Source organism: Orycteropus afer, unplaced genomic scaffold (genome assembly GCF_000298275.1).
Source record: "Orycteropus afer afer isolate SDZICR_OR568_19922 unplaced genomic scaffold, OryAfe1.0 scaffold00033, whole genome shotgun sequence".
NCBI classification, from domain to species: Eukaryota; Metazoa; Chordata; class Mammalia; order Tubulidentata; family Orycteropodidae; genus Orycteropus; species Orycteropus afer.
The window spans coordinates 4,950,538-4,973,068 of record NW_006921620.1 but is presented as its reverse complement, the minus strand read 5'-3'; the positions used below and the strand labels follow the sequence as shown (position 1 = coordinate 4,973,068).

Below are 22,531 nucleotides of genomic sequence, written 5' to 3'. Positions count from 1 at the left end.
TTGCATATTGCTGTCATGTGGAACAGGTTTCAGTGGGACATCCAAGCTAAAACTGACTAGGAAGAAAGGCCTGGCAATCCACTTGTGAAAATCAGCCAACGGATCACAATAGCCTAGTCCGCAGCTGATCAAGGGGATAGCTCAGGACCAATGCAGGCATTTCCTTCTGTTGCACAACAACAAACAAGTGATGCCATTAGATAGCTTTTGTCTTTTAATGTTCCATGAATATTTGCTTTTGTTGTGCGATATCTTTCCATTTCCTTTTATAAATAGGAAGTCTAGTCTTGTGATTAGCTTTGACTTACACCTTGACTTTTTCTCCCCTTAGAGTTGAGAATTATGGCTGCGGGAAAATTTGCAAGCCTTCCCAGAAACATGTCCATGAATCACCAGCTCCCCCTGGCCTCGTCCATGGACCTTCTGAGCAGCAAGTCATCGCTTGCTGAACACTGCACGGATGGCTATCAAGACGTGTCTATACATGGCACCCTTCCACGGAAGAAAAAAGGCCCTCCTCCCATCAGGTCCTGTGATAACTTCAGTCACATGGGTACCCTCCCTCACTGCAGATCCCCACGGCAGAACTCACCTCTGACCCAGGACGTCATCCAGGAGAACCCACTGCAAGGCTGGAAGGGCGAAACCTTCACCTTCAGGTAACTTCTTTAAAATGACCTGTCTTAAAGGCATGTTAAACATATAAAAAGTAGAGTAAATGGTTTTATTAACCCTTATGGACCCTTCACCCAGTTTCAACAATTACCAACTCCTGGCCAGTCCTGTTTTATCTGTGCTCCCACCCACTTTCTCTCCTCTGGTATTATTTTGAAAGAAATCGCCAACATCATTTTATCTGTAAATATTTCGATATGTGTCTTTCAGTTATAAGGACTCTTATTTGAACACCCCATTCACAACCACATACTAATATAACACATGAAAAATTTAGCCATTTCTTAATGTCATCAAGTATTTGTGGGTATTTTTAAACCCAACTTTCTATACCACTAAATCCCTCCAAAAGGAAGCATTAATTTATATGTGTGTGTGTGTGTGTGTGTATACACATACGTATACATATATGTATATGAAATACATATATGAGCTCTGGTAGCATAGTGGCTAAGACACTTGCCTGCTAACCAGACGGCTGGCGGTTCAAACCCACCAGCCACTCCTCGGAAGGAAGGTTGGGCAATCCTACTTCCGTAGTGATACTGCCTCGGAAACCCAAGGAGGGGTCGCTATGAGTCGGGTTTGACTCGACGGCACATAACAACAACAACAACATATGTATAGGAAATACATATACATACATGTATAGGAAATACATACACATATATGTATATGAAATACATATACATATATGTATATGAAATACATATATATTTTTTCAACAAGGTGGATTGACACAGTGGCTACAACAATGGGCTCAAGTATAGCAAAGATTATGAGGCTGGTTCAGGACCAGGACCAGGCAGTACTTCATTCTGTTGTACATAGGGTCACTATGAGTTGGAACTGACTCAATGGTACCTAACAATAAATAAATATCAGATTCTGAACAGTAACCATCTAATTCTGTAGAGATGTCAGGATGTTAACAATTAATCTACTTGGACTTGGTTGTCAGTATGCTAAAATAAAATTGTGTGTGTGTTTGTGTACGTATGTGATTAGATCAACTTCAGAATACTTTAGCACAGGAATTGATTTTCCCCACCTATCAGCCAGGGGTCTGGGTAAATAAGCTTTATGGTTGTAAGTGCTTCTCTGGATTTGTAACTGGCCTGGCTGTAATTGGTTTCTGCTTGTTAGAGCTGGTTTGGAAATTACACTCCCTTTCCTGTTAGGGATACCAGTAACCTGTGATGCTATCAGGTAAGGAATGGGTGGTTTCTTCTGTTGTACCTTCTGGCTGTCTCTCCTTTGTCTAACCTGTAGCAAAGACAGCTGCTTTGGTCCTGTCTCATTTATTTGCTCAATATCTATATATCGAGCACCTATGTTAATTAGTGTGCATTGACTTTATAAGCACCAGGTCTTTACCAGGAAAATTCTGCCCTATCCTCTGGGTATAATAACTAGAGGGCTGGTCCAGCATAGATGAAATTCTAGCAGCCAAATCATTCCAATAATCTGCTCTTGCCCTTTTGTAGAGCAAGAAATATGTGAACTAACAGGGTTAGTCATGGAACATCTGAAGCGGTGTCCTCCCAGAGCTAATGTTCTAGTGAGGAATCCAGATAATAAATACAAGTTAATAAAGAAGACAATTGCAGAGTATAGTAAGGGCTACAGAGGACATAGAGTGATATGCTGGAGATTTATTGGGAGTATCGTTATTGTTTTGATAGAGTGGACAGGTCTCTGAGGAGATGTAGTTAACCTAAGACTTGCATAATGAGAAAAGGCAGCCATAGGTGAAAAAAAAAAAAACCACCAGCATGCTCTTCCAGGCAGAGGGAAAGCACTTGCAAAGGACCCAAGGCAGGAACGAGTTTGGCATGTTTGAGAAACCTAAAGGAAGTTGATATGGCCTGTGGCTGAGTGTAGCAAGTTGAGAGGAGAATAGTACAGCTGTTGGTAGGGAGCTAGACAGGCATGTGTTCAGAATTACTTTTAGTTGCATAATTGCAATAGTACCAGAAGAAAATTTAAGGGAGGCCCAGATATTTTCTGTAGAAAGTGCTGGGAAGCCCTGAAATGTTCCTGACACTGGACTAAAAGGATCCCCAAGTCATCCTGGAGCTTAGAAGGCCTTGAACCTTAACCTGTAAATCTAGGTGGGTGACCTCTGAGTCCAGAGACAGAGCACGCTGCCTGCTGATGAAACAGTTAGTATGGAGGTGTGGTATAATAAGACCACCACCTTGGCGCTTAAAATGCCAGCATGCAGATGATGAGCAGTCATCACTCCCCCTTGGGAAGCACATGAGATGGCAAAGAAAAGTAATGTCTGGCCAGCCAGGGTGCGTGATGTGGGATCAGAACCAACCTTGCTTATTGTGGGCCACTTTTTCTTTATTAACTTAAACTCTAAAGTGAGCTATATTGGTTAATACCTCATTGGCGCAAACAACTTAAGTACTTTACTACTCTTCAGAGTTCATCCAGATGCACCTCAGAAGACAGGCCTGACAATCAGCTTCTGAAAGTCACAGCCTTGAGAAGCCTATGAGGCAGTTCTATTCTGCACACATGGGGTTGCCATGACTCAGAATCGACTTGAGGACAACTAATAACCACAGAATACTGAGCTAGGAATCTACTCTGTACCAGATGCTGACAGTACACAAACTCATTCCTTGAAACTCTGCAGTCCTGGCTGGGTGCCAGGGGAAGCTTTGAGGAGGGGTGGCAACAGAGTCACCCTTCCTATCTTGAGGAGGTTCTTGATAAACACCCAAGGTCCATGCTGACAACCTGACAGAAGTTCAAAGCTTTTTTATGAAGACTGACTTGGACAGAGGTCAGGTCTCTGTAAAAGATCTTATCAGAGAGTAGGCACAAGTCCTGAGTTTGAAGTCCAGGCTCTGGAAGACTTTATAAGCACTCCTGATTTAGGTCTGTTTATGATTCAAGGCTACATTAATCCAAATTCACATGTTTTTTTCTTTAACTGAAAATATTATATTGTTGAAGACAAATAGAGGAAGTAACAAATGCATATCCTTTAAAAGTTAAGCAGAATGAAGAAGCATGCAGTTATGTGTCAAAGGCTCATTAAGTCCTATTTACCCCCTGTTTTATGTATTAGTATATTTTGTATGAATCAGAATTGATTCTCTGGCAATAGGTTAACACCTTTTAAAAATTTCTTGAGGTATTCCCGATTCTCAGGAGTTCAAAACACCTTATAGTTGTCGTTTTCTCTTAAGTATTCTTAACAAAGTTAGGAGCTGCCTCCATGCCTTTTTTGGAACGTTAAAGTATAAACAAATAAAATTTGTGCCTCTGTAAAGCTAAGGACAAGCAGTAGGAATGAGGACCCGAGTCTCTGGGGGTCGAGGTTTTACCTAAGATCCTCCATCAGAAATAAAGTGAGAAAGAAGTGGAGTTTCTGTTCTTCATTCAGCTTTTACAGCTTAATTGTTGTTGTTGTTGTTATGTGCCATCAGGTCGGACCTGACTCATAGCGACCCAATGGGTTTCTGAGGCAGTATCACTATGGAAGTAGATTGCCCCATCTTCCTTCCAAGGAGTGGCTGGTGGGTTTGAACCACCAGCCGTCTGGTTAGCCGTCAGATGCCTTGGGCACTATGCTACCAGAGCTCCCTTACAGCTTAATGGAGCCGTGAAAACACCACCCACTCCCTCCAGCTCACCAACCCCTTGAGCTGGGGAGCCATGTGGATCTTGAAGTTGTGACTTTGGATCTTTGTCTCCAGAGACCTAAGGACTGGTTAGGTCTCCATTTAACAAGATTATTGATTTTTTAGGGTTTGTTTCAGGTAAATTATCTTTTTCCCTTTCATAGTGAATTCAGAGATTTAATTTTGATTGATAGTGACTAGCTCAGATGTTAAGACTAAAAACCTTCCATTGCATCACGTTTGATGTTTATTATGGTGATAATCAATGGAACCATCTTGGAGATCCCAGATCCTTTTTTCTTGTATACCCTTCTTACACGCTTAGGGAAACCCTCCAGACAAGTACCTCCTAATCTTGTGAAATCTTTTAAGTTGCAGGCTTGCCATTTCTTCTCAAGATATATTTACCTTATTAATCATTAAAAAGCCACCTTTATTACAATTGGATATTAGTTGAATATCCACCAAGAAGTCTGCTCTTTGACTAAAATTTGCATTATTTAGTTGTCATATCCATGTGTGTCATATTCCCATGAATTATTAATAACTCTCACCTTTTATAGTTTCAAAATATTTTAAAGGCTGTGTTCATACATTACATTATCTTCTTTGCATATCATAACTATGAGAGACACACTGCTGTCATGAGTATCATTATAGACGTTATCATTTACAGTTAAGAAAATGGCTTCAGGGATATTGAGGACCTAAGATCACACACTACTAAGTGACTGAGCTAAGATTAGAACCCAGGAGGTATTGTAGTGCTTCCTTCCCCCCATACTGTGTTCCACAGTCTCCCAAGTGTTTTGCTACTAGCTGTGGGGTCTGATATGTCTTCTTGCATGGAAGGGGTCAGTACCCAGAGTGTGAACCCAGAGCCATAGCCACCTCCCCACTTTGGGTAGAATGGAACCCAGGCCACTAAGAGCCAGGTAGAAGGCAGACCTGGAACGGAGAGGATATTGATCTCTTCGTTCAGAGACCATTTCTTTCTTTTTTGTTGTTTCACTTTTTTTTTTTTTAACATGTTTTTGAACGTTTTTTGTGGTTTGGGTGAAAGTTCACAGATCACATTAGTTTCCCATCCAATAATTTATACACATTTTGTTTTGTGACATTAGTTACGGTCTTCTCAATGTAGCAGCACTCTTCCTACTTCCTCTCTGGGTTTCCCATTTCCATTTGTCCTTCTTCCAGGGACCATATCTCTTGGATATGTTGTTGACTTGGCTGTCCTTGGATGTACTTGTGGTTCTGAAAGGTGGTCAAAGCCAGAAGCCAGGGAGCTCTAAACTTGCTGCTTGATGTCACAGAAAGAGCCTTTGTTCTGCAGGTGGGACAAGGCTTCTCCAAGAGGCTTGTGGACAGGATTTCCTCTTGACATTAGTGTTGTTTGGCTGATATGCCTTTGATTCATTTGTCTTCAAGATTTTTATTTGAATCTGGGAGCTGCCTTGAGCCGAGAGGGAATAAGTTCCTGTTGAGATGTCTGTGGTGCTGGTATAGCTGAGAAACCAGCCCTGGGCCCATTTCCCACCTGTGGGTACGTGGAGGGACGCATTCTTGGGAACAGCTGCCGAGTGCTTAATTCCTTTTCTATCCCTTGTGCTGTGACAGCATGTGGCAGGACAATGTGGTGTTTTATTTATTTGCATGACTGGAGCTGACTGACTGGTCACAAGTGTTTTAACTGATGGGGGCCAGAAAGACTGCAGAATTACCTCAAGTTAAAATGTGGTACATTTATCCAGGCATTAAGTAACTACCATGTCACAGTGTCAGATTTTCAACATTGGTACAAAGCTGTAAGGCACAGGATTTATGCAGATTTTGCTCTACAAAACTGGTTTTAAGACCTAACTCTGGGTTGTGTCAGTGCCCTCATCTGAAAAATTATTTCAGTTGTTTCTCTTCAGAATTACCAGGTTCTACAACTACTGCTTTCTTTTTAACAAAGCAGGATGTTCTCCCAGACATGCAAATAAATCAGCCTTTAGCCCAAAGTTAATCAGAAGGATCTAGAATGTGAAGATCCACACACAAACATCTGCATCTATTTGTATGTGACCATGTCTGCTGTCTGCACATTGGGACCTTTATGTGCACCAAGGGAAAATTGGATTCCGAGTATTCTTAAAAATCTATTTATTAGAATATAGTATTTAAATGTTGTTGTTGTGTGCTATCGAGTCAGACCTGACTCATAGCGACCCCTCCTTGGGTTTCTGAGGCAGTGTCACTATGGAAGTAGATTGCCCAACCTAACTTCTGAGGAGTGGCTGGTGGGTTTGAACTGCCAGCCTTCTGGTTAGCAGTCAAGTGCCTTAGGTACTATGCTACCAGTTGTTGTTGTTATGTGCTATCAAGTCGGACCAGACTCATAACAACCCCTCCTTGGGTTGCCGAAGCAGTATCACTATGGAAGTAGATTGCCCCATCTTCCTTCCGAGGAGTGGCTGGTGGGTTTGAACCTCCAGCCTTCTGGTTAGCAGTCAAGTGCCTCAGGCACTACACTACCAGAGCTCCTTAATATTTAATAGAAGGTACGTTTACTGGATTAGCAGAGAGATAATGACTTTTAACAGACCGAATTTAAGAATCTCTCTAGAAAATAATTGTGTTTTTGTTTTCTCAAGTCTTAAATTGAGTTTTACTAATATTTTTTAACGCCCCTTGTGTTTGAGTGCAGCTGTTGTGGATGTATTAGTGATTGTGGAGGAATGGTGCAGGCCTGGTGTGCTGAGGCCAGTAACAGCTGGGTCAGAGGTGAGCTTGGCCATTGCCAAGCATTGGGTACTGTTCCTAGGTCGAGGGAGCCTTGAGAATGGGAGATGCTTGCAAGTCTACCAGCTGCCTAACGGTAGTCCCAAATTCTCCACTGCCAAGGATGATTTCAACGTAAAGGCTGCAATCCGCATTCTCAGCTGTTCTGCAGAAAACTAAAGGAATTTTTTTTTAACTGATTGCAAACCACAACTGAAGAAATGATCAGATAGTTACACAAAGCAGTCCTTGTTGAGTGGAGCTACTCAACATCTTCTCTAGCCCAGCCCCCCCAGGACGGACATGCATTAAATCATGTTTTTTCACACCCATGCCATGCTGTTTGGGAAAGGTCAGGCTTTTTAGTATTCTGAGAGTCAGAGACCTAACTCTGGGCTGTGTCAGAGACTTATACCCCTCAGTATATGTAAAAGCACATGTAAATAGAGGCGCTGTGCAGTTACAAATTATTATTCATGTTCTTATCACATGTGGATTTGGGAGCCAGCCCAGCCTGGCTAGAAGGTATAAGCTGGAGAGGTTGTAGTTGCTATAGTTGATTGGAAGGAGATTGTCTTCAGGAGCTTGGGGGCCTGACCTGGGTGGGTGGGTGGGGAGCAGGGACCTGGAGCTACAAAGACAGATAAGCCCTCAGGCCACAGCCATCCTGCTGTTCACAGTTTTTTTAATGCTGTCACCACCATGCTTTTAAATGCTGCCCTCAGAGACTATCTGCAGGATTAGATGCAGTATTTCGGGCTCTTTCTTCTTAGAGGCTCCAAGGACAAGAACATATGGTCTTCTTGTTTTAAGGATTGTGCTGGTATTTGTGGATCTGAGAAGTCTTATGTAATTTACACAGCCTTTGTGTGGCTGGACTGTCTGTGGTTCTGGATTCTCCTGCAAATACGGTAACCAAAAAGTAAGATAACTCTTGCTTTTGGAGAGGTGAACAAAACACGGAATTTGTAATCCAGAGACCTCACTCAGTTCAAATCCCTGTTTTGCCACTTATTAAGCATGTGAAGCAGGGCAAATTCGAAGCTATGAAAGGGAGGTGAAAATAGCCACCTGTGAAGAGTACTATGAAATCTAAAACTGAGAAAGAAAAACCAAACCAGTTGCTGTCAACTTGATTCAGACTCATGGTGACACCAAATGTTGCAGGGTAGAACTGCTCCATAGGGTTTTCAAGGAGGCGACCTTTCTGAAGCAGATAGCCAGAACCTGTCTTCCACGGTGCCTCTGAATGGGTTCAGACTGCCAACATTTAGGCTAGTAGTTAACTTTTTGTGCCACCCCAGTACTCCTACTCTGAAGGCTGCTAACTGGTCACTAAATATGAAGGTTGAACTGAATGTCAGCTCTCTGACATCTGCACTTGAGCCTGGGGACTGTTCTGGGTATCTGGTTGAGCAGGTCACATACCTGCTGTCAGCTCTCACCTAGTTCAAAAACCCATTGCTGTCAAGACAATTCCAGTCCATAGCAACATATAGGGGAATAAAGAACTGCCCCCATCAGATTTCCAAGGTTGTAATCTTTACAGAAGGGGCTCTGGTAGCGTAGTGCCTAAGGCACTTGACTGCTAACCAGAAGGCTGGAGGTTCAAAACCACCAGCCATTCCTCAGAAGGAAGATGGGGCAATCTACTTCCGTAGTGATAACGCCTTGGAAACTCAAGGAGGGGTCGCTATGAGTCGGGTCCGACTCGACAGCACAGAACAACAACAACAACAATTTTTACGGAAGCAGATTGCCAAAACTTTCTCCCACAGAAGAGTGGGTGGTGGGTTCCAACCACTGACCTTTTTGTTTAGCAGCCAGGCACTTAACTGCTGTACCACCAGGGCACCTTTCCCACTTGGTCATAAGCAGTTTATTTTTCTCCTGCCTGTAGTCTGCTTTGACTCCTAACCCTGAAGGCTGCTGATGCCTTTGCTGGGGCATTGATCTAGCCATGGATATCAAAGAATGCCTTGACACCAATTCCAGCAACCCAGTTTCTTTTGTGACCTTGAGTAAATTACCTTTCTGAATCTCCGTATCCTCAAAAGGTGGCTCCCACATGTGAGAGCACCTAGTACAGACCTGGTTTGGACCCAAGTCTCAGATGTTGATTTCCTTCCTTCCTTTCTCCTGGAGGGCTGGAGCTGGGAGGCTCCTAATCCTCCTGTGTAACCTGAGATCACATTCAATGCCTGTGACTAATGTGGGAGAAAGTTTCTCACATGTTGATGGAGCCTGGCTGGAATCCCTCTCTCTGGGGCTACCCTAAGCTGCCCTGCAGCAGTGCATCTTGGCCAACGCTCACTGTTGCAGGTATAACGGCCACACAGTGCACCAAAATCTCAGCACACCATTGTACTAAAGCACAGAACAGAGCCTATCTTCAGTGACTGGCCCCGAGCCCTTGACAGATTGTCTATGTCCTTTTATTAATGTCAGTGTCTTCACAGTGTACTCTTTCTTTCTCCCCACATTTATTGAGCTTGTTTTGTGCCAGGCATTGTGCTAGGTATCAAGTGCCCATTGAAGAATGAAATACATGTGGGTCCTGTCCTCAAGGAACTCCTTGTTTCAGAGCACATGGTTAAACTCATCAACAAATACCTAACTTCAAGGTGAAGAGGTGTGAAAACTATGTCAAGGGCCCTGAGTTAGACTGGGTGAAGGGAAGACCTCTCTTGGGTAGGGAATATTTGAGCTAAATGTTGAAGGATGAGGAACCAGCATGAGAAGTGGGTAAAAACCTCACTGATGGCAATAAAGGTGTTTTGCAGGTACTGAGAAGAGCCTTTGTGTAGCCTGAATGGAGGCAATGCTTGGGTAGAGGTTCTTAGAAATTAGCAATGGCCAGATGCATGCAAGGACTTCCAGACTTGGGCTGTCCAATACAGAGGCCCCGGCTGTGTGGCACTGTTGAGCACTTGAAATGTGGCTAGGGAGATGTTCTGAAGTATAAAATATGATCAGCTCTTGAATGTTTTAAAAACATATAAAAATATCCCTGGGTAGCCCAAACAGTTTGCATTCAGCTGGTAACCAAAATGTTGGTGGTTCAAACCCAACTGGTGGCACCACAGGTAAAACAGACCTGATGATCTGCTTCTGTAAAGATTACGGCCAAGACAACCATATGGAGCAGTTCTACTCTAACACATGTGGTCTCTTCAGTCATAAATCAGAAACAAAATCAACAACAAAAAGCATGTAAAATGTTTCATTAATAAGTTTTATGTTGATTATGTGTTGAAAAGATAATTGCTGTTGTTATATGCCATCGAGTTGGACCCGACTCACAGAGACCCTTCCTTGGGTTTCTGAGGCAGTATAACTACGGAAGTAGATTACCCCACCTTCCTTCTGAGGAGTGGCTGGTGGGTTTGAACTGCCAGCCTTCTGGTTAGCAGTCAAGTGCCTTAGGCACTATGCTACCAGAGCTCCCTGAGAAGATAATACATATTATTAATGCTAGTTAATACATATTATTAGTGCTAGTTTTATTGTTTCATTTTTATTTTAAAAATTGGCCTCTAGAAATTTTTAGGGAGCTCTGTTAGCATAGTACCTAAGGCACTTGACTGCTAACCAGAAGACTGGTGGTTCAGACCCTTGGAAGGAAGATGGGACAATCTACTTCCATAGCGATACTGCCTTGGAAACCCAAGGAGGGTTTGCTATGAGTTGGGGCTGACTCAACGGCACGTAACAACAAGAAGAAAATTTTAAATGACATGCATGGCTTACATTGTATTTCTGTTGGACAGTGTTGGTCTAGACCTAAGGAGCTCTGGTGGTGCAGTGCCTAAGGCATTTGGCTGCTAACCAGAAGGTTGGCAGTTCAAACCCACCTGCAGCTCTGTGGATGGAAGATGGAGCAGTCTACTTCCGTAAAGATTTATCATGTTGGAAACCCAATAGGGGTCACTGTGAGTTGGAATCGACTTGGTGACAGTGAGTTTTTTTTCTTTCTTTCTGTTGGTCTAGACCTTGGAATGGAGTTTAGATTTTCTCCAAAGGGCAGAGGGAAATATTTAAAGGGTTTTAAGGAAGGGAATGGCATGATCTTATGTGGTTTTTAAAGGATGGCTTGGTCTCTTGGCAGAGAACTGGTTGATGGGGAAGAGAGAGGAGAGGATAGGTAGCCAGGAGGCTGGTGCAGAAGTCTAGGGAGCAGGATGGGGGTCTGCCTGGCAGTGATGCCAGAGGAGATAGTGGGTGGATCCAGTATCTATTCTGCAGATAAGGGTCATCTAGACTTACTGAGGGGTGCGTAAGGTGGGGAGAAAGAAAGGGACAGTGAAGCATGGCTTGTGCCATAGGGTATATGGGGTGGGGCCATTTACTGAGGTGGGAGGGAAGGTGCATCAAGGGCATGTGTTCTATATCTGGTGCTCCATATGGTTTACAGTGGCTGAGTTTTTGGAAGTAGATCACCAGTCTTCTAAATCTCTTTTGGGTGAGTAGACTTGAACTGCCAATCTTTTGGTCAGCAGCAAAGCCCTTAACTGTTTGTGCTACCCAGGGGCTCCCCAATATCTGGTAGCCTGCGTAAAAACTATCCTTTTAGAGGCCTTTAGGACATTACCTCAAAACCATAGCATTTTTATTCTGCCTGTGAATTAGCTGAGATGAAACCTTAATAGACACAATCCGTTAGGTGGGGGTGGGAAATGGTTGGAGGTGGGTTTGGTGGTACTGGTGGGAGTGGAGGAAAGGCAGATAGATACTAGCCAAACAAAGCATCTGTTTTTATCAAAAGTGTTGTGTTTGGGCTTAGACAGCCTGAGCTTGATGATTCACTGAAGCCAGCTGCTCTCTGCCTGCCAAGAGACATACTGGCCTTGATATGGTTTTTCTTGTTCTTAACCTATTCAATTTGACTGTCTGCTGCCAAGTTAAGAAAATTAAGCAGTGGCTTTTTGCTTAATGCTATCACTTGAATTCTGCTGAGCACAGGTTAATCCATGACTGGGTCAACTTTTATCAATAGGCACCACTTGGTTATTAGTTTTGTATTCCTCTATAGACTCACAATCGTGTAATGTGCAGGCTGTTTAAATGGTGCTGTTTTAACATGATTAGGGAAACTGCCTGAGGAGGCAGTTTAATTGCCATTCTTTTAATATATGTCATGAACAAATTAATCAGGAATCACTCTCTTTTCAGTTGAAATAGAAACTGACTCAGAGAATCGGCGGTGGAAGTGAAAGAAGCAAGAGTTTTAGAAGTAACCAGACTCAGGTTGCTTAATCGAATCTAAAGGAGGGAAGGGTGTCCTCTGATGTCAAACCTACTCTGAACTGTAAGAAGAGATTCCCAGAGTTGAGAGAAATGATGAATACAACCCCAAGGCTTGAGGCTTCAACAGGGAAACACACTTCAGGACAAAAATAACTTTCTGACTGCAGTTCCAAATGAGGAAGAGAAATATGACCATCTAGGTAGCTCTTCTGCTTAAGAATGTGCATTAAAGGCTGTCTCCAGCCTGGGCCTATCTTGAGATTAAAGATTCCCTCATTGTGGTAAAAGGAGCTAGGGCATTTGTATTTCTCCATTCACGAGTGTGCTACACATTGACTGTGTTCCTGGCTTTGTGCTGAAGATTCAAGGACAGAGAGGCCAGGATCTCTGTCCATTTAAGGAGTTCATGGCCTTAGGAGAAAGGGATGCCCATTTTGAGGCACCTGACCTCATCAGCAATCATTCTCTCCATCTTCAATGCTGCTGAGCTAGATGCCCATCCACAGTATGCACCTTTGTATATCACTTCACTAAGTTTGATAAACAAGTCTGATTTTCTTGACCTCTGCCCTCCACATCTTTCCAGGTGTAAGATTACTTTTTCTCCTTGACTTGGTGATTGGATCAGCTTCCAGATAACCCTTCCCTCAGGATTTGCTTCCTCTGTACCCCCACCTCTTTGTGCTGTCCTAGCCTTGGATCCAGACCCAGGAAAAGTTAGGCCATGCACCCAGGGACTGTATTAGAGAGTGGCACTGAGTTGCGAAAGAAACAGAGTGCAGAGTGAGCAAAGGATTGTGAAAAATGCTAAGGGCAACAGAAAGGGCTTTCAGAAGTTATGTTTGGAACAATAAGACCAAAGAAAAGGGGGATGTGAGAGAACTCAAACTGCTGAGCTTCTGTCTGGCTTGCATTTTTTTCTGTGCAATGACTCTTCTAACTGGAAAGGGTAGGACAAATGTGAGGAAGAGGACTGCAAGCCTGGAGTAGATGAGACCATTGTACAAGGGGCGCTGATGGCACTAAATATAAGAAGACTGAGGGAGCTTGAGGCTGAGATGATCATATTAGTGCTGTGAGATTGTCAGATTAGTGCTGTAACCCAAAAGCTACAGGAAAGATGCTGGTAGGGAAATATTCTAATTTTCAAAAGAGAAACTAGGAAAATAAATCTACAGATGGTGATCTTGACATTGATTTCAAGAAATATCCTAATGTGGATTATTAGAACAATGACCTTTGAATAATTGGAGGAAGCAACAACTATTAGGAACTAGCAAGGCTTTGCTAAAAGCAAATCGTATCAGATTCACTTTCATTTCTGGGATTATTTGGGTTGTAAAATGAGACAATCCTCAGTGGAGCAAACAACTAGTGAAATGTTGGCCATTCAAACCCACCCAGAGGCATCCCAGGAGATAGCCCTGGAAATCATCTGAAAGGCCACAGCCATGAAACCCTGTGGAGTAGTTCTAGTCTGCAACACATGGGGTCACCGTGAGTTGGAGTCAACTTGACAGCAGCCAACAACAACCACAACAGGTTAGAGGAATGCTGAAATATGTGTATAAAAATGTCAGTTCTCCATGATGTCTTTGTGGGAGATTCAGACTTGGTGATAGTGTTAGGTGATGGTACATGAAACATGCTGTGGGCTGTGTTCTTAGCCCTGTCCTAGTCTTTTTTTTTTTTTTTTAGTCACTTAGATAATATTGCATGCAGATCACATTTGTAGATGACATGAATCTTGGAGGAATAACTAGTATGTCAGAATGACAGAAACGACATCCAAAAAATAAAAAAAATCTTGGCATTTTGAAACAACAGACAAAATCAAACCAGACAAAACCTTATAGAGAGAAACAATGATGTTTACTAGAGTCTGGAAACATTCATTATCAAATAAAAAGCATGGGATTTGGTTTGACAGCCACATGTGAAAATATTCTGGGATTTGGATAGCTGTAACTTCAGAATGAGTCAGTGGCCTGCTCTGTGATTGTAGGAGCATTAATTGAAGTTTAATATTCAGACCAAGGGAGGTGATCATCCTTGGCGGCTCAGATCACATCTGGTGAATTGTCTGTTGCTCTAGACATCAGAGACAGATGAATTCCCCTCTCTACAGAGCCATGAGCTTTTGTCTAGTCCTCTCTTCTGCTCTAAAGCCAATCTGTTGGTTTAATGATTGGAAATATCCCAGAGGTTCTTCTGTATTAGTGTAAAGGACCTTTTCAAGTCATGTTAACCCTGGGAGGAGAATATAAAATAAGCACCAACCCTTAAATCTGTCAATTGCAAGTGAAATAAACTTTAAGGAGTAAGACCAATAAGCAGATGGTGAGATGTGGACAAGTGAATCTCATTCATTTATTTTGCAAGGTGATCAAACAAAAATATTTTCTTAAGTCTGCATCTAGACGTGTTATAGTTCTCTGTCTTTAAAGTTATATCTCGTTTTAAATAAGCAAATGCTATATACACAATGGAGTCGCCAGGTGGTGCAAACAGCTATTGAGGTTGATTGCTAACCAAAAGGTTGGAGTTCAGGTTCACCCAGAGGCACCTCAAAAGAGAGACCTGGTGATCTGCTTCTGAAAAACCAGCCATTAAAAACCCTCTGGAGCACAGTTCTGCTCTGGCATACGTCGGGTTGCTGTGAATCACAGTCGACTCACTGGCAACTTGTTTATACACACAATATATGTCCCCAGTAACTGAAAGGTTGGTGGTTCAAACCCGCTGTGCCACCCAGCAGCTCTGCGAGAGAAAGAGCTGGTGATCTGCTTCTATAAAAATTACAGCCTATGAAACTGTATGGGGCAGTTATATTCTGTTCCATGGGGTTGCTATGAGTTAGCATCAATTCGACAGCAACAACAAGAGAACAACAAAAAACTCACTCCCATCAAGTCAATTTTGACTCATAGCCCCCTGTAGGAAAGAGCAGAACTGCCCCATACGGTTTCCAAGGCTGTAAATCTTTATGGAAGCAGACTGCCTCATCTTTCCCCTATGGACAGTTGGTGAGTTTGAACCGCTGACTTTTTGGTTAGCAACCAAATGCCTTAACCACTGTGCCACCAGAGCTCTTTAAGATTGACACCATAGCTCTTTATTGGGAATTTAATGTGCTTCCCCAATATCAATATGTTGTTGTTGTTGTTGTTATGTGCCGTTGAGTCAAACCCGACTCATAGCAACCCCTCCTTGGGTTTCCAAGGCAGTATCACTATGGAAGTAGGATTGCCCAACCTTCCTTCCGAGGAGTGGCTGGTGGGTTTGAACCGCCAGCCGTCTGGTTAGCAGGCAAGTGTCTTAGCCACTATGCTACCAGAGCTCCCATTAGAATCTGTTAATCTAACCAAACACTACACCTTTTCCTGAGAAGTGTCAACTCTTCACTCATGAGGCCTATTTTAGGCATCAATTTCTGCTCATTTCCCCATAAACAGATGGAAATAGCCCTGTGGTAAACTCTCTCTGTCCTCTTGGTTATCCCTCTGATTAGCTTCTTTCCTGACATTTCAAACATGTCCAGAGAGATTCATCTTCAACAGGAGCAGCCAGCCATGCAGTATCACGTTGAAAACATCTGGTTTCAATGTGGCTGGGGATCTAGACACTGTGCTGATTGATAATAGTGGAGCTCCATCATTGAGGGAGTTCTGTGTGAGGTCATCACAGTAAGTCACAGGCTTCTGGCTAAATTATCTCCTTAACAAGGAGGCCCATTAGTCTAGGAACACTTCTCTGATGTTCTCTCTCTTCTTCCAGTGTTATGCTTCCCTTGGTGAACCTGTGGAGTGTGGTGGAAGGGAAGAGTTGGGGTCTAGGTCTTTTGCACAATGGAGAACAAACACACACGTATGCACATGTTCATTTATTCAAACCAATATATATTGAGCAACTGTGCCCTGAGGGTACAAAGGTAGATAAAATACGGTCTCTGATCTCAGTCCAGTGAGGGAGACAAATGTGAATACACATATTTTATTGGATTATAATTATTTACTATCACAGAGTTTTATGAATAAAAAAGACTCTCTAAGGAATGTTATTAATTCTGTGAGTTACAATGGTGTGTGTTAGGGGTAAGATCAAAGAAAGTGGGAATGAGTGGTAAAAAGATGGAGGGCTCCAGACCTGTTGGTTCAGAGAATTCCAAATCTTCTGGATTTGTTGGAGTGTAGAGAGCAAGTTGAGGAGATGATCCTGGTGAGGTGGGCAAGTTAGAACCGTGGGTATCATCTAATATTAAATGAGAATGCTGGGCTGCCCTACATACATATTAATTTTATTGAATAGAACATGTGGCCTTCTAAGGAGTATTGCCCAGTGAACTCAAAATCTTAGTAATTTTCTAAGCCTGTTGCTGTCTCTTCCTTTTCCTCATTCTTCCATCTCCACTAAAGCTTCGTGTTGAAGATGTCCAGTTAATGCAGGGCCTCCAGAAGGAGGAGTAAAGGCTCTAGATCTTCAGAGCCCGTATCCACATGCAAAGAGACTGAAGCCACAAAGTTGTCAATGGAGAGAAGACTTTCTCCTGGTTGTTGGGGTCCCCTTTCCTGATTGTGTGGCATGTCCTGGTACATGGGTTGGTTGGGAATGCAGTGTTTGTTCCTCCTTGGCCCCACACTTTGGTATACTCTGTTGGCCTAAGCTGTCTAGTCACATTCATCTTTTTTTTTTTTTTTCCATTTTATTTTGATTTGGGTGAAGATTTACAGAGTAAATTCACTTTTCATACAGCAGTTCACATATACTTTGTCTCATGTCATTGACCAAAATTTACAATACAACAGCTCCCCTCTCACTTCCTCCCCATAGTTACCTCTTCCCAGCGTCCATCCTTCCATTCTCTTCTGTGCCCTGAGCTGTCTCCCTGTGCATAAGCAGCCCTTCCTTCTCCCATGATTGTTCTCTCCAGGGTGTGTGTCTACTTGAGGTAAATGTTTAACTCACTTGCCTGTACTTTGTTTGGCTGGAAACCACAGGTGTGGGTTCAATTCCAGACCTGAAGGGTAGCTAGGGGCCATAGTCTCAGTGGTTTCACCAGGCTCTATTGGACCAGCAAACCTGGTCCCCACCTTCTTTTTTTTTTGCCTCCAAATGATTTTGAGTTTTGTTCCAAATTGTTCTCCCTCTCTGTGCAGGATCTCGTACATCCCTTGCAAGTGGATGACATTGGTAGCCGGGCACCATCTAGTTCTTCTGGTCTCATAGTTGTATAGGTTGCAGATCAGATGGTGTACCAGTCGCTAGGACTGATTGTTTCCATTCATTTGGTTTTCTTCTTTCTTCTTGACGAGGAGATTCCCATTGTTGCATCTAGATGGCAGCTTGCTAGCTTTTAAGATCCCAGTCGCTACTCGCCAAAGTAGGAGGTGGAACAATGTTTTGTATAGTATGTTATGCCAATTGAGCTTGATGTCCCCTGCGACTATGGTCTCAAGCCCGCAGGATCAACTACTCGGTCGCTCTGGGTAGCTGGCTGTGACCAAGCAATGACCATAACCTTGCCCCTTGTCAGCTCTACTATACACCTGGAAATTCTGATCACTCACATAAACTTATAGGACCATTATCTGCCAACCCTATATATGATCTTGGATACACTCCCCATTTAGACATACCTAATTATTTAGCCTGTCCACCTATCTATCCATCCATATACCCCTGTTTGCCTTCACTGACAACTCAGTACTGTATATGCAAAAGGGTTCATATGTTGTCTGTACTTCCCATGTACCTCTCTATGTCTTTCTCATCCTCAATGGTGCGATATTGGTCACTCCCATTTGGTACATTGCCCTTCTCTTCACCCAAATCAATATTTATCTCTATCTATCTAACAGCGTTCCCTCCCACCCCTGGTAACCAACAAAGAAAATTTCCTCCAATAGATAAACCTTTCCTTAAGTTTTACAATAACGGACTTATACAATATTTGTCCTTTTGTGACTGACTTATTTCACTCAGCATAATGTCCTCCAAGTTCATCCACGTTATGCGGTGTTTTGCAGATTCTACATTATTCTTTAGCGTTGCATAGTATTCCATTGTGTGTATGTACCATAGTTTGGTTATCCATTCCTCAGTTGATGGACATCTAGGTTGTGTCCATGTTTTGGCTATTGTAAATAGTGCTGCGATGAACATCGGCGTGCACATATCTGTTCTTGTCATGGCTCTCACTTCTCTAGAGTCACATTCATCTTAAGTCACTTTGTATTGCATTTCAGTTGTGTTTAGAAATGAGTTCATTCATGATGAATAAAGGAATCTAGGAATCACTGCATATAAAGGAAGAAATCCATCCCAGACATACAGGCCTTCTAGTTCCTGCCTTCAATAATAATCCAAGATTTTTGGATAGTGCTTTCATATCCAGGAAGCACTTCCTTACAAGCTCTGATAATTTGTATATAGCGTCTTTGGTGTGTTCTGTGTGGGTCTTCATCATTTGTGAATCAAAACAGTTTCAGTCTCCCTTTCCAGTCCTTACACCTTTTATTTCTTTTCTTTTGCTTATTTGACTGTACTGACTCAGATCTCCTGAACAGTGGTGAACAGAAGCAATAATAATGGACATTCTTGTTTGCTGCGGGATTAGTTGATATATTTATTTCAGTAATGCTTCAGAAACTTCATCTACCATTAAGAATGATGATTGCTGAGGTTTTTGTAGACAACTTTTGTCAAGTTAAGGAAGTTCTCTTCTAGTTCTAGTTTGCTAAGAGTTAACTTCCCTATCCCCATCATGAAAAGATGATGAATTTTTTTGAGATGCGTTTTTTCCCATCAGTGAAATGTTCAAATGAGTGAATTATATCGATAGGTTTTCTCCTATTAAAGTGGCCAAATATTCCTGGAATAAGCTTAATTTGATCATGATGATTTTTAATGGATTTGGTTTGTCAGTATTTTGTTTAGAATTTTTCCGTCTCTATTCATCCATTTGACTGCTAACCAGAAGGTTGGTGGTTCAGACTCATCAGTCACACCGTGAAAGGAAGATGGGGCAATCTACTTCCATATTTACCGCCTCGGAAACTCAATGGGGGTCGCTGTGAGTCGGAATCGACTTGATGACAGTGAATTTGGTTTCTTGGTTTGGTATTCATGGGTGAGATTGAGCTGTAATTTTCCTTTATTTTACTGTCCTTATTTACTTTAGGTATCGAAGTTATATCATCTTCCTTCTCTAAGTCTCTGAATTTATGTATGTAAGTAACATATAATTCCATAATTTTGTAAAACTTGCTAGCAAAATCACCTAAGGCCTGTTTTTTTGTGTGTATTGCAGCAGCGGAGGGTGTTGATATTTAACTACTAATTCAGTTTTTTACAGTGGTTATAGGATTATTCTGTTTTGGTGCTTTTCTAAGAATTTCTTCATTTCTCCCTAAGCTTTCACTGTTCCTGGCATAAAGATGTTCACAGATGCTCTCTTACATCCATGATTGAGCCCCCTTTCTTTTCTTTATTGCTTTGTCCTTTTTCTCTTTTTCTTTCTCCTGTATTATATCTGCCAAAGGTCCATCTATTTTAATTAGGCTTCCCAGCGAGTCAGACTTTTATTTATTGCTCTCTTGTTACATCATTAAAAAAAAATTAATTTCTGTTCCATGTTTATCTCCATTGTTCTATTTATGTATCTTCTCTTTTCTAAACTTAAGCTGGATACTTACTTAATTTTCAGTCTTTCTTTTCTAAAATAAGCATTGAAGGCCATACATTTCCCTCAAAATACCACTTTTACCAAATCCTCTATCTACTGTGTCCTGCATTCTGAAATCTGTCTTAAAATTGTGAGTTTAATTAAATTATACTTATTGTTTTTACTGATATATCTGAGTATATAAAAAAACCAAAAAAACCAAAACTCACTGCCATTGAGTCGGATCAGACTCAGAGCTACCCCTCCTTGGGTTTCCGAGGTGGTATCACTATGGAGGTAGATTGCCCAACCTTCCTTCTGAGGAGTGGCTGATGGGTTTGAACTGCCAGCCTTCTGGATAGCTGTCAGATGCCTTAGGCACTATGCTACCAGAGCTCCTGTCTGAGTATATAGCTGCATTTTATTCTGTATTTCTATGCTGTCTATTTGTACACTTTTTAAAAAGCTTTTTTAATTGCCTTGCTTTGGATTGATTGTTGTTTTTATGATGCTCTATCACCCTAGTCATTGGTAGATACTTTTACAGTATTTTTGTATTACTTTATAAAACATAAAGTCAAGCAATATCACTTTCCTTCTGGCTTATATGCCTTTGTTTTGCTCCGTATTTCATTTTTTCCTTTTTTTAGCCCCACAAATTACATATTCATATGGAGCTCTGGTAGCATAGTGGCTAAGACACTTGCCTGCTAACCAGACGGCTGGCGGTTCAAACCCACCAGCCACTCCTCGGAAGGAAGGTTGGGCAATCCTACTTCCGTAGTGATACTGCCTCGGAAACCCAAGGAGGGGTCGCTATGAGTCGGGGCCGACTCGACGGCACATAACAACAACAACAACGTTGTTTTGTCATACCATCAGTGCTAGTTTGTAGCTACTTACATATTTACCAGTTCCTTTGCCTACCGTTCATTCTTAGATCATTGGCTTTCCTTCTGGCCCATTGTTTTCATGGTAGAGTTTAAATGTGTTCATAATCAGGTGTAATTTGTTTACATGCACCCAAGCCCCTTATAATCTGGCTCCGCCTCCTCTCCAGTTTATCTCCCAGCGCTTCACCACTCCGGCCACCTCCTCCAATCCCGTGCTTCTCTCAGTTGTTCTCTTACCCATTCATTTAGCAAATGGTCACTGGGTGGCTGCTGTGTGCAAAGCAATTGGGGCACTGAAGTGACTAAAGCAGACAAAGCCCTAGTCTTAGAGGATTCTATTCCAAGAGAAAGACTGTAAGCAAATAGACATTTAATATAATGTCAGGTAGAATAGGGATAAAAAGCCAGATAAGGAGCTAGAGGGCAGTGGTGGTACTGTTTCAGATAGGGTGATGGTTAAGGCCTTTCTTAAAAAACATGAATGATAGGAGAGAATGAGCCTGTAAGTAGGGAGAGAATATTTTAGGCAACTACTTGGAAAACTGAAATCAAGTTATTATCAATTCTGTCCCACTTCTGTTCTGACATTAGCTGCATATACAACACTTCTTCCCCTAATCACCTGGTGCTATGTCAGAGCTCATGGGTTAAAGGTCACAGACCTCCAGCTATTGGGTTGGCCCAAGACCTCAGATGACAGCTGCAAGCTTGGGAGCTCTCACAACACCCTCACTTCTGACCTGCAGGCTACAAATTTGAGAATTCCTGGGACTCTCAGGATACTAGCAGTAAGCTGAGGGGTCCCCAGCTCCCATCACTTCTGACCTGCTAGCTCCCGCTACTCCTTTCGATTCAATAATTCACTAGACTGACTCACAGAACTCAGGAAAATGCTATATTTATTATTACAGTTTTATTGTAGCAAAAAGGATACAAATGAAGGGACACATAGGGCAACATCTGGGAGGCTTCCCAATGCAGAGCTTCCATGTCCCAAAAAAGGGACGTGCTATCCTCCCACGTGCATCTGTGTCACCAACCAGGAAGCCCATGGAGCTTCTGTTCTAGGACTTTTATAGAGGCCTCTTTACATAAGCAAGGCGCTCTGGTAGTGCAGTGCCCAAGGCATTTGACTGCTAACCAGAAGGCTGGCAGTTTAAACCCACCAGCCACTCCTGGGAAGGAAGGTCGGGCAATCTACTTCCGTAGAGATACCGCCTCGGAAACCCAAGGAGGGGTCTCTGTGAGTCAGAACTGACTTGATGGCAGTGAGTTTGGTTTTTGAGTTTTCTTTTTTTTTACATAAACATGACTGATTGAATTATCCACACCCCATGCCATCAGCTGATATCCCATGCTGGCCTGGCAAACCCTCACCTGAATTACCTAATTAGCATAAACTCTCAGGTATACTCTAGAGGGCTCATCAAAAACACTTCAATCTCTGGGGAAATTCCAAGGTTTTAGAGTCTATCTCTCAAGAACCAAGAATAAAGACCAAATTATTTGGGTAAAGTTAAATTCTTTACCTCAAGCAACGGAGCAGTAAATGCCAAGGTGCTGAGGTAAGAGCGGCTTTAGCATATTTGAGCAACTGTACTGAAAACCCATGTGGCTGGGGTGGAATTAATGGAATAGTCAAT

The 22,531-nt window shown here is 42.4% G+C and overlaps 1 protein-coding gene across 1 annotated transcript in view; it reads left to right on the top strand.

Annotated features, from left to right (window-relative positions):
• The first annotated feature begins 342 nt into the window (after positions 1 to 342).
• Positions 343 to 22,531, top strand: part of BCAR3 (BCAR3 adaptor protein, NSP family member) — a 135,534-nt gene continuing 113,345 nt past the window's right edge. Inside the window, exon 1 of the mRNA XM_007936063.2 lies at positions 343 to 659. Coding sequence (XP_007934254.1) covers positions 343 to 659 — 317 coding nt within the window. The remainder of the gene's footprint in view (positions 660 to 22,531) is intronic.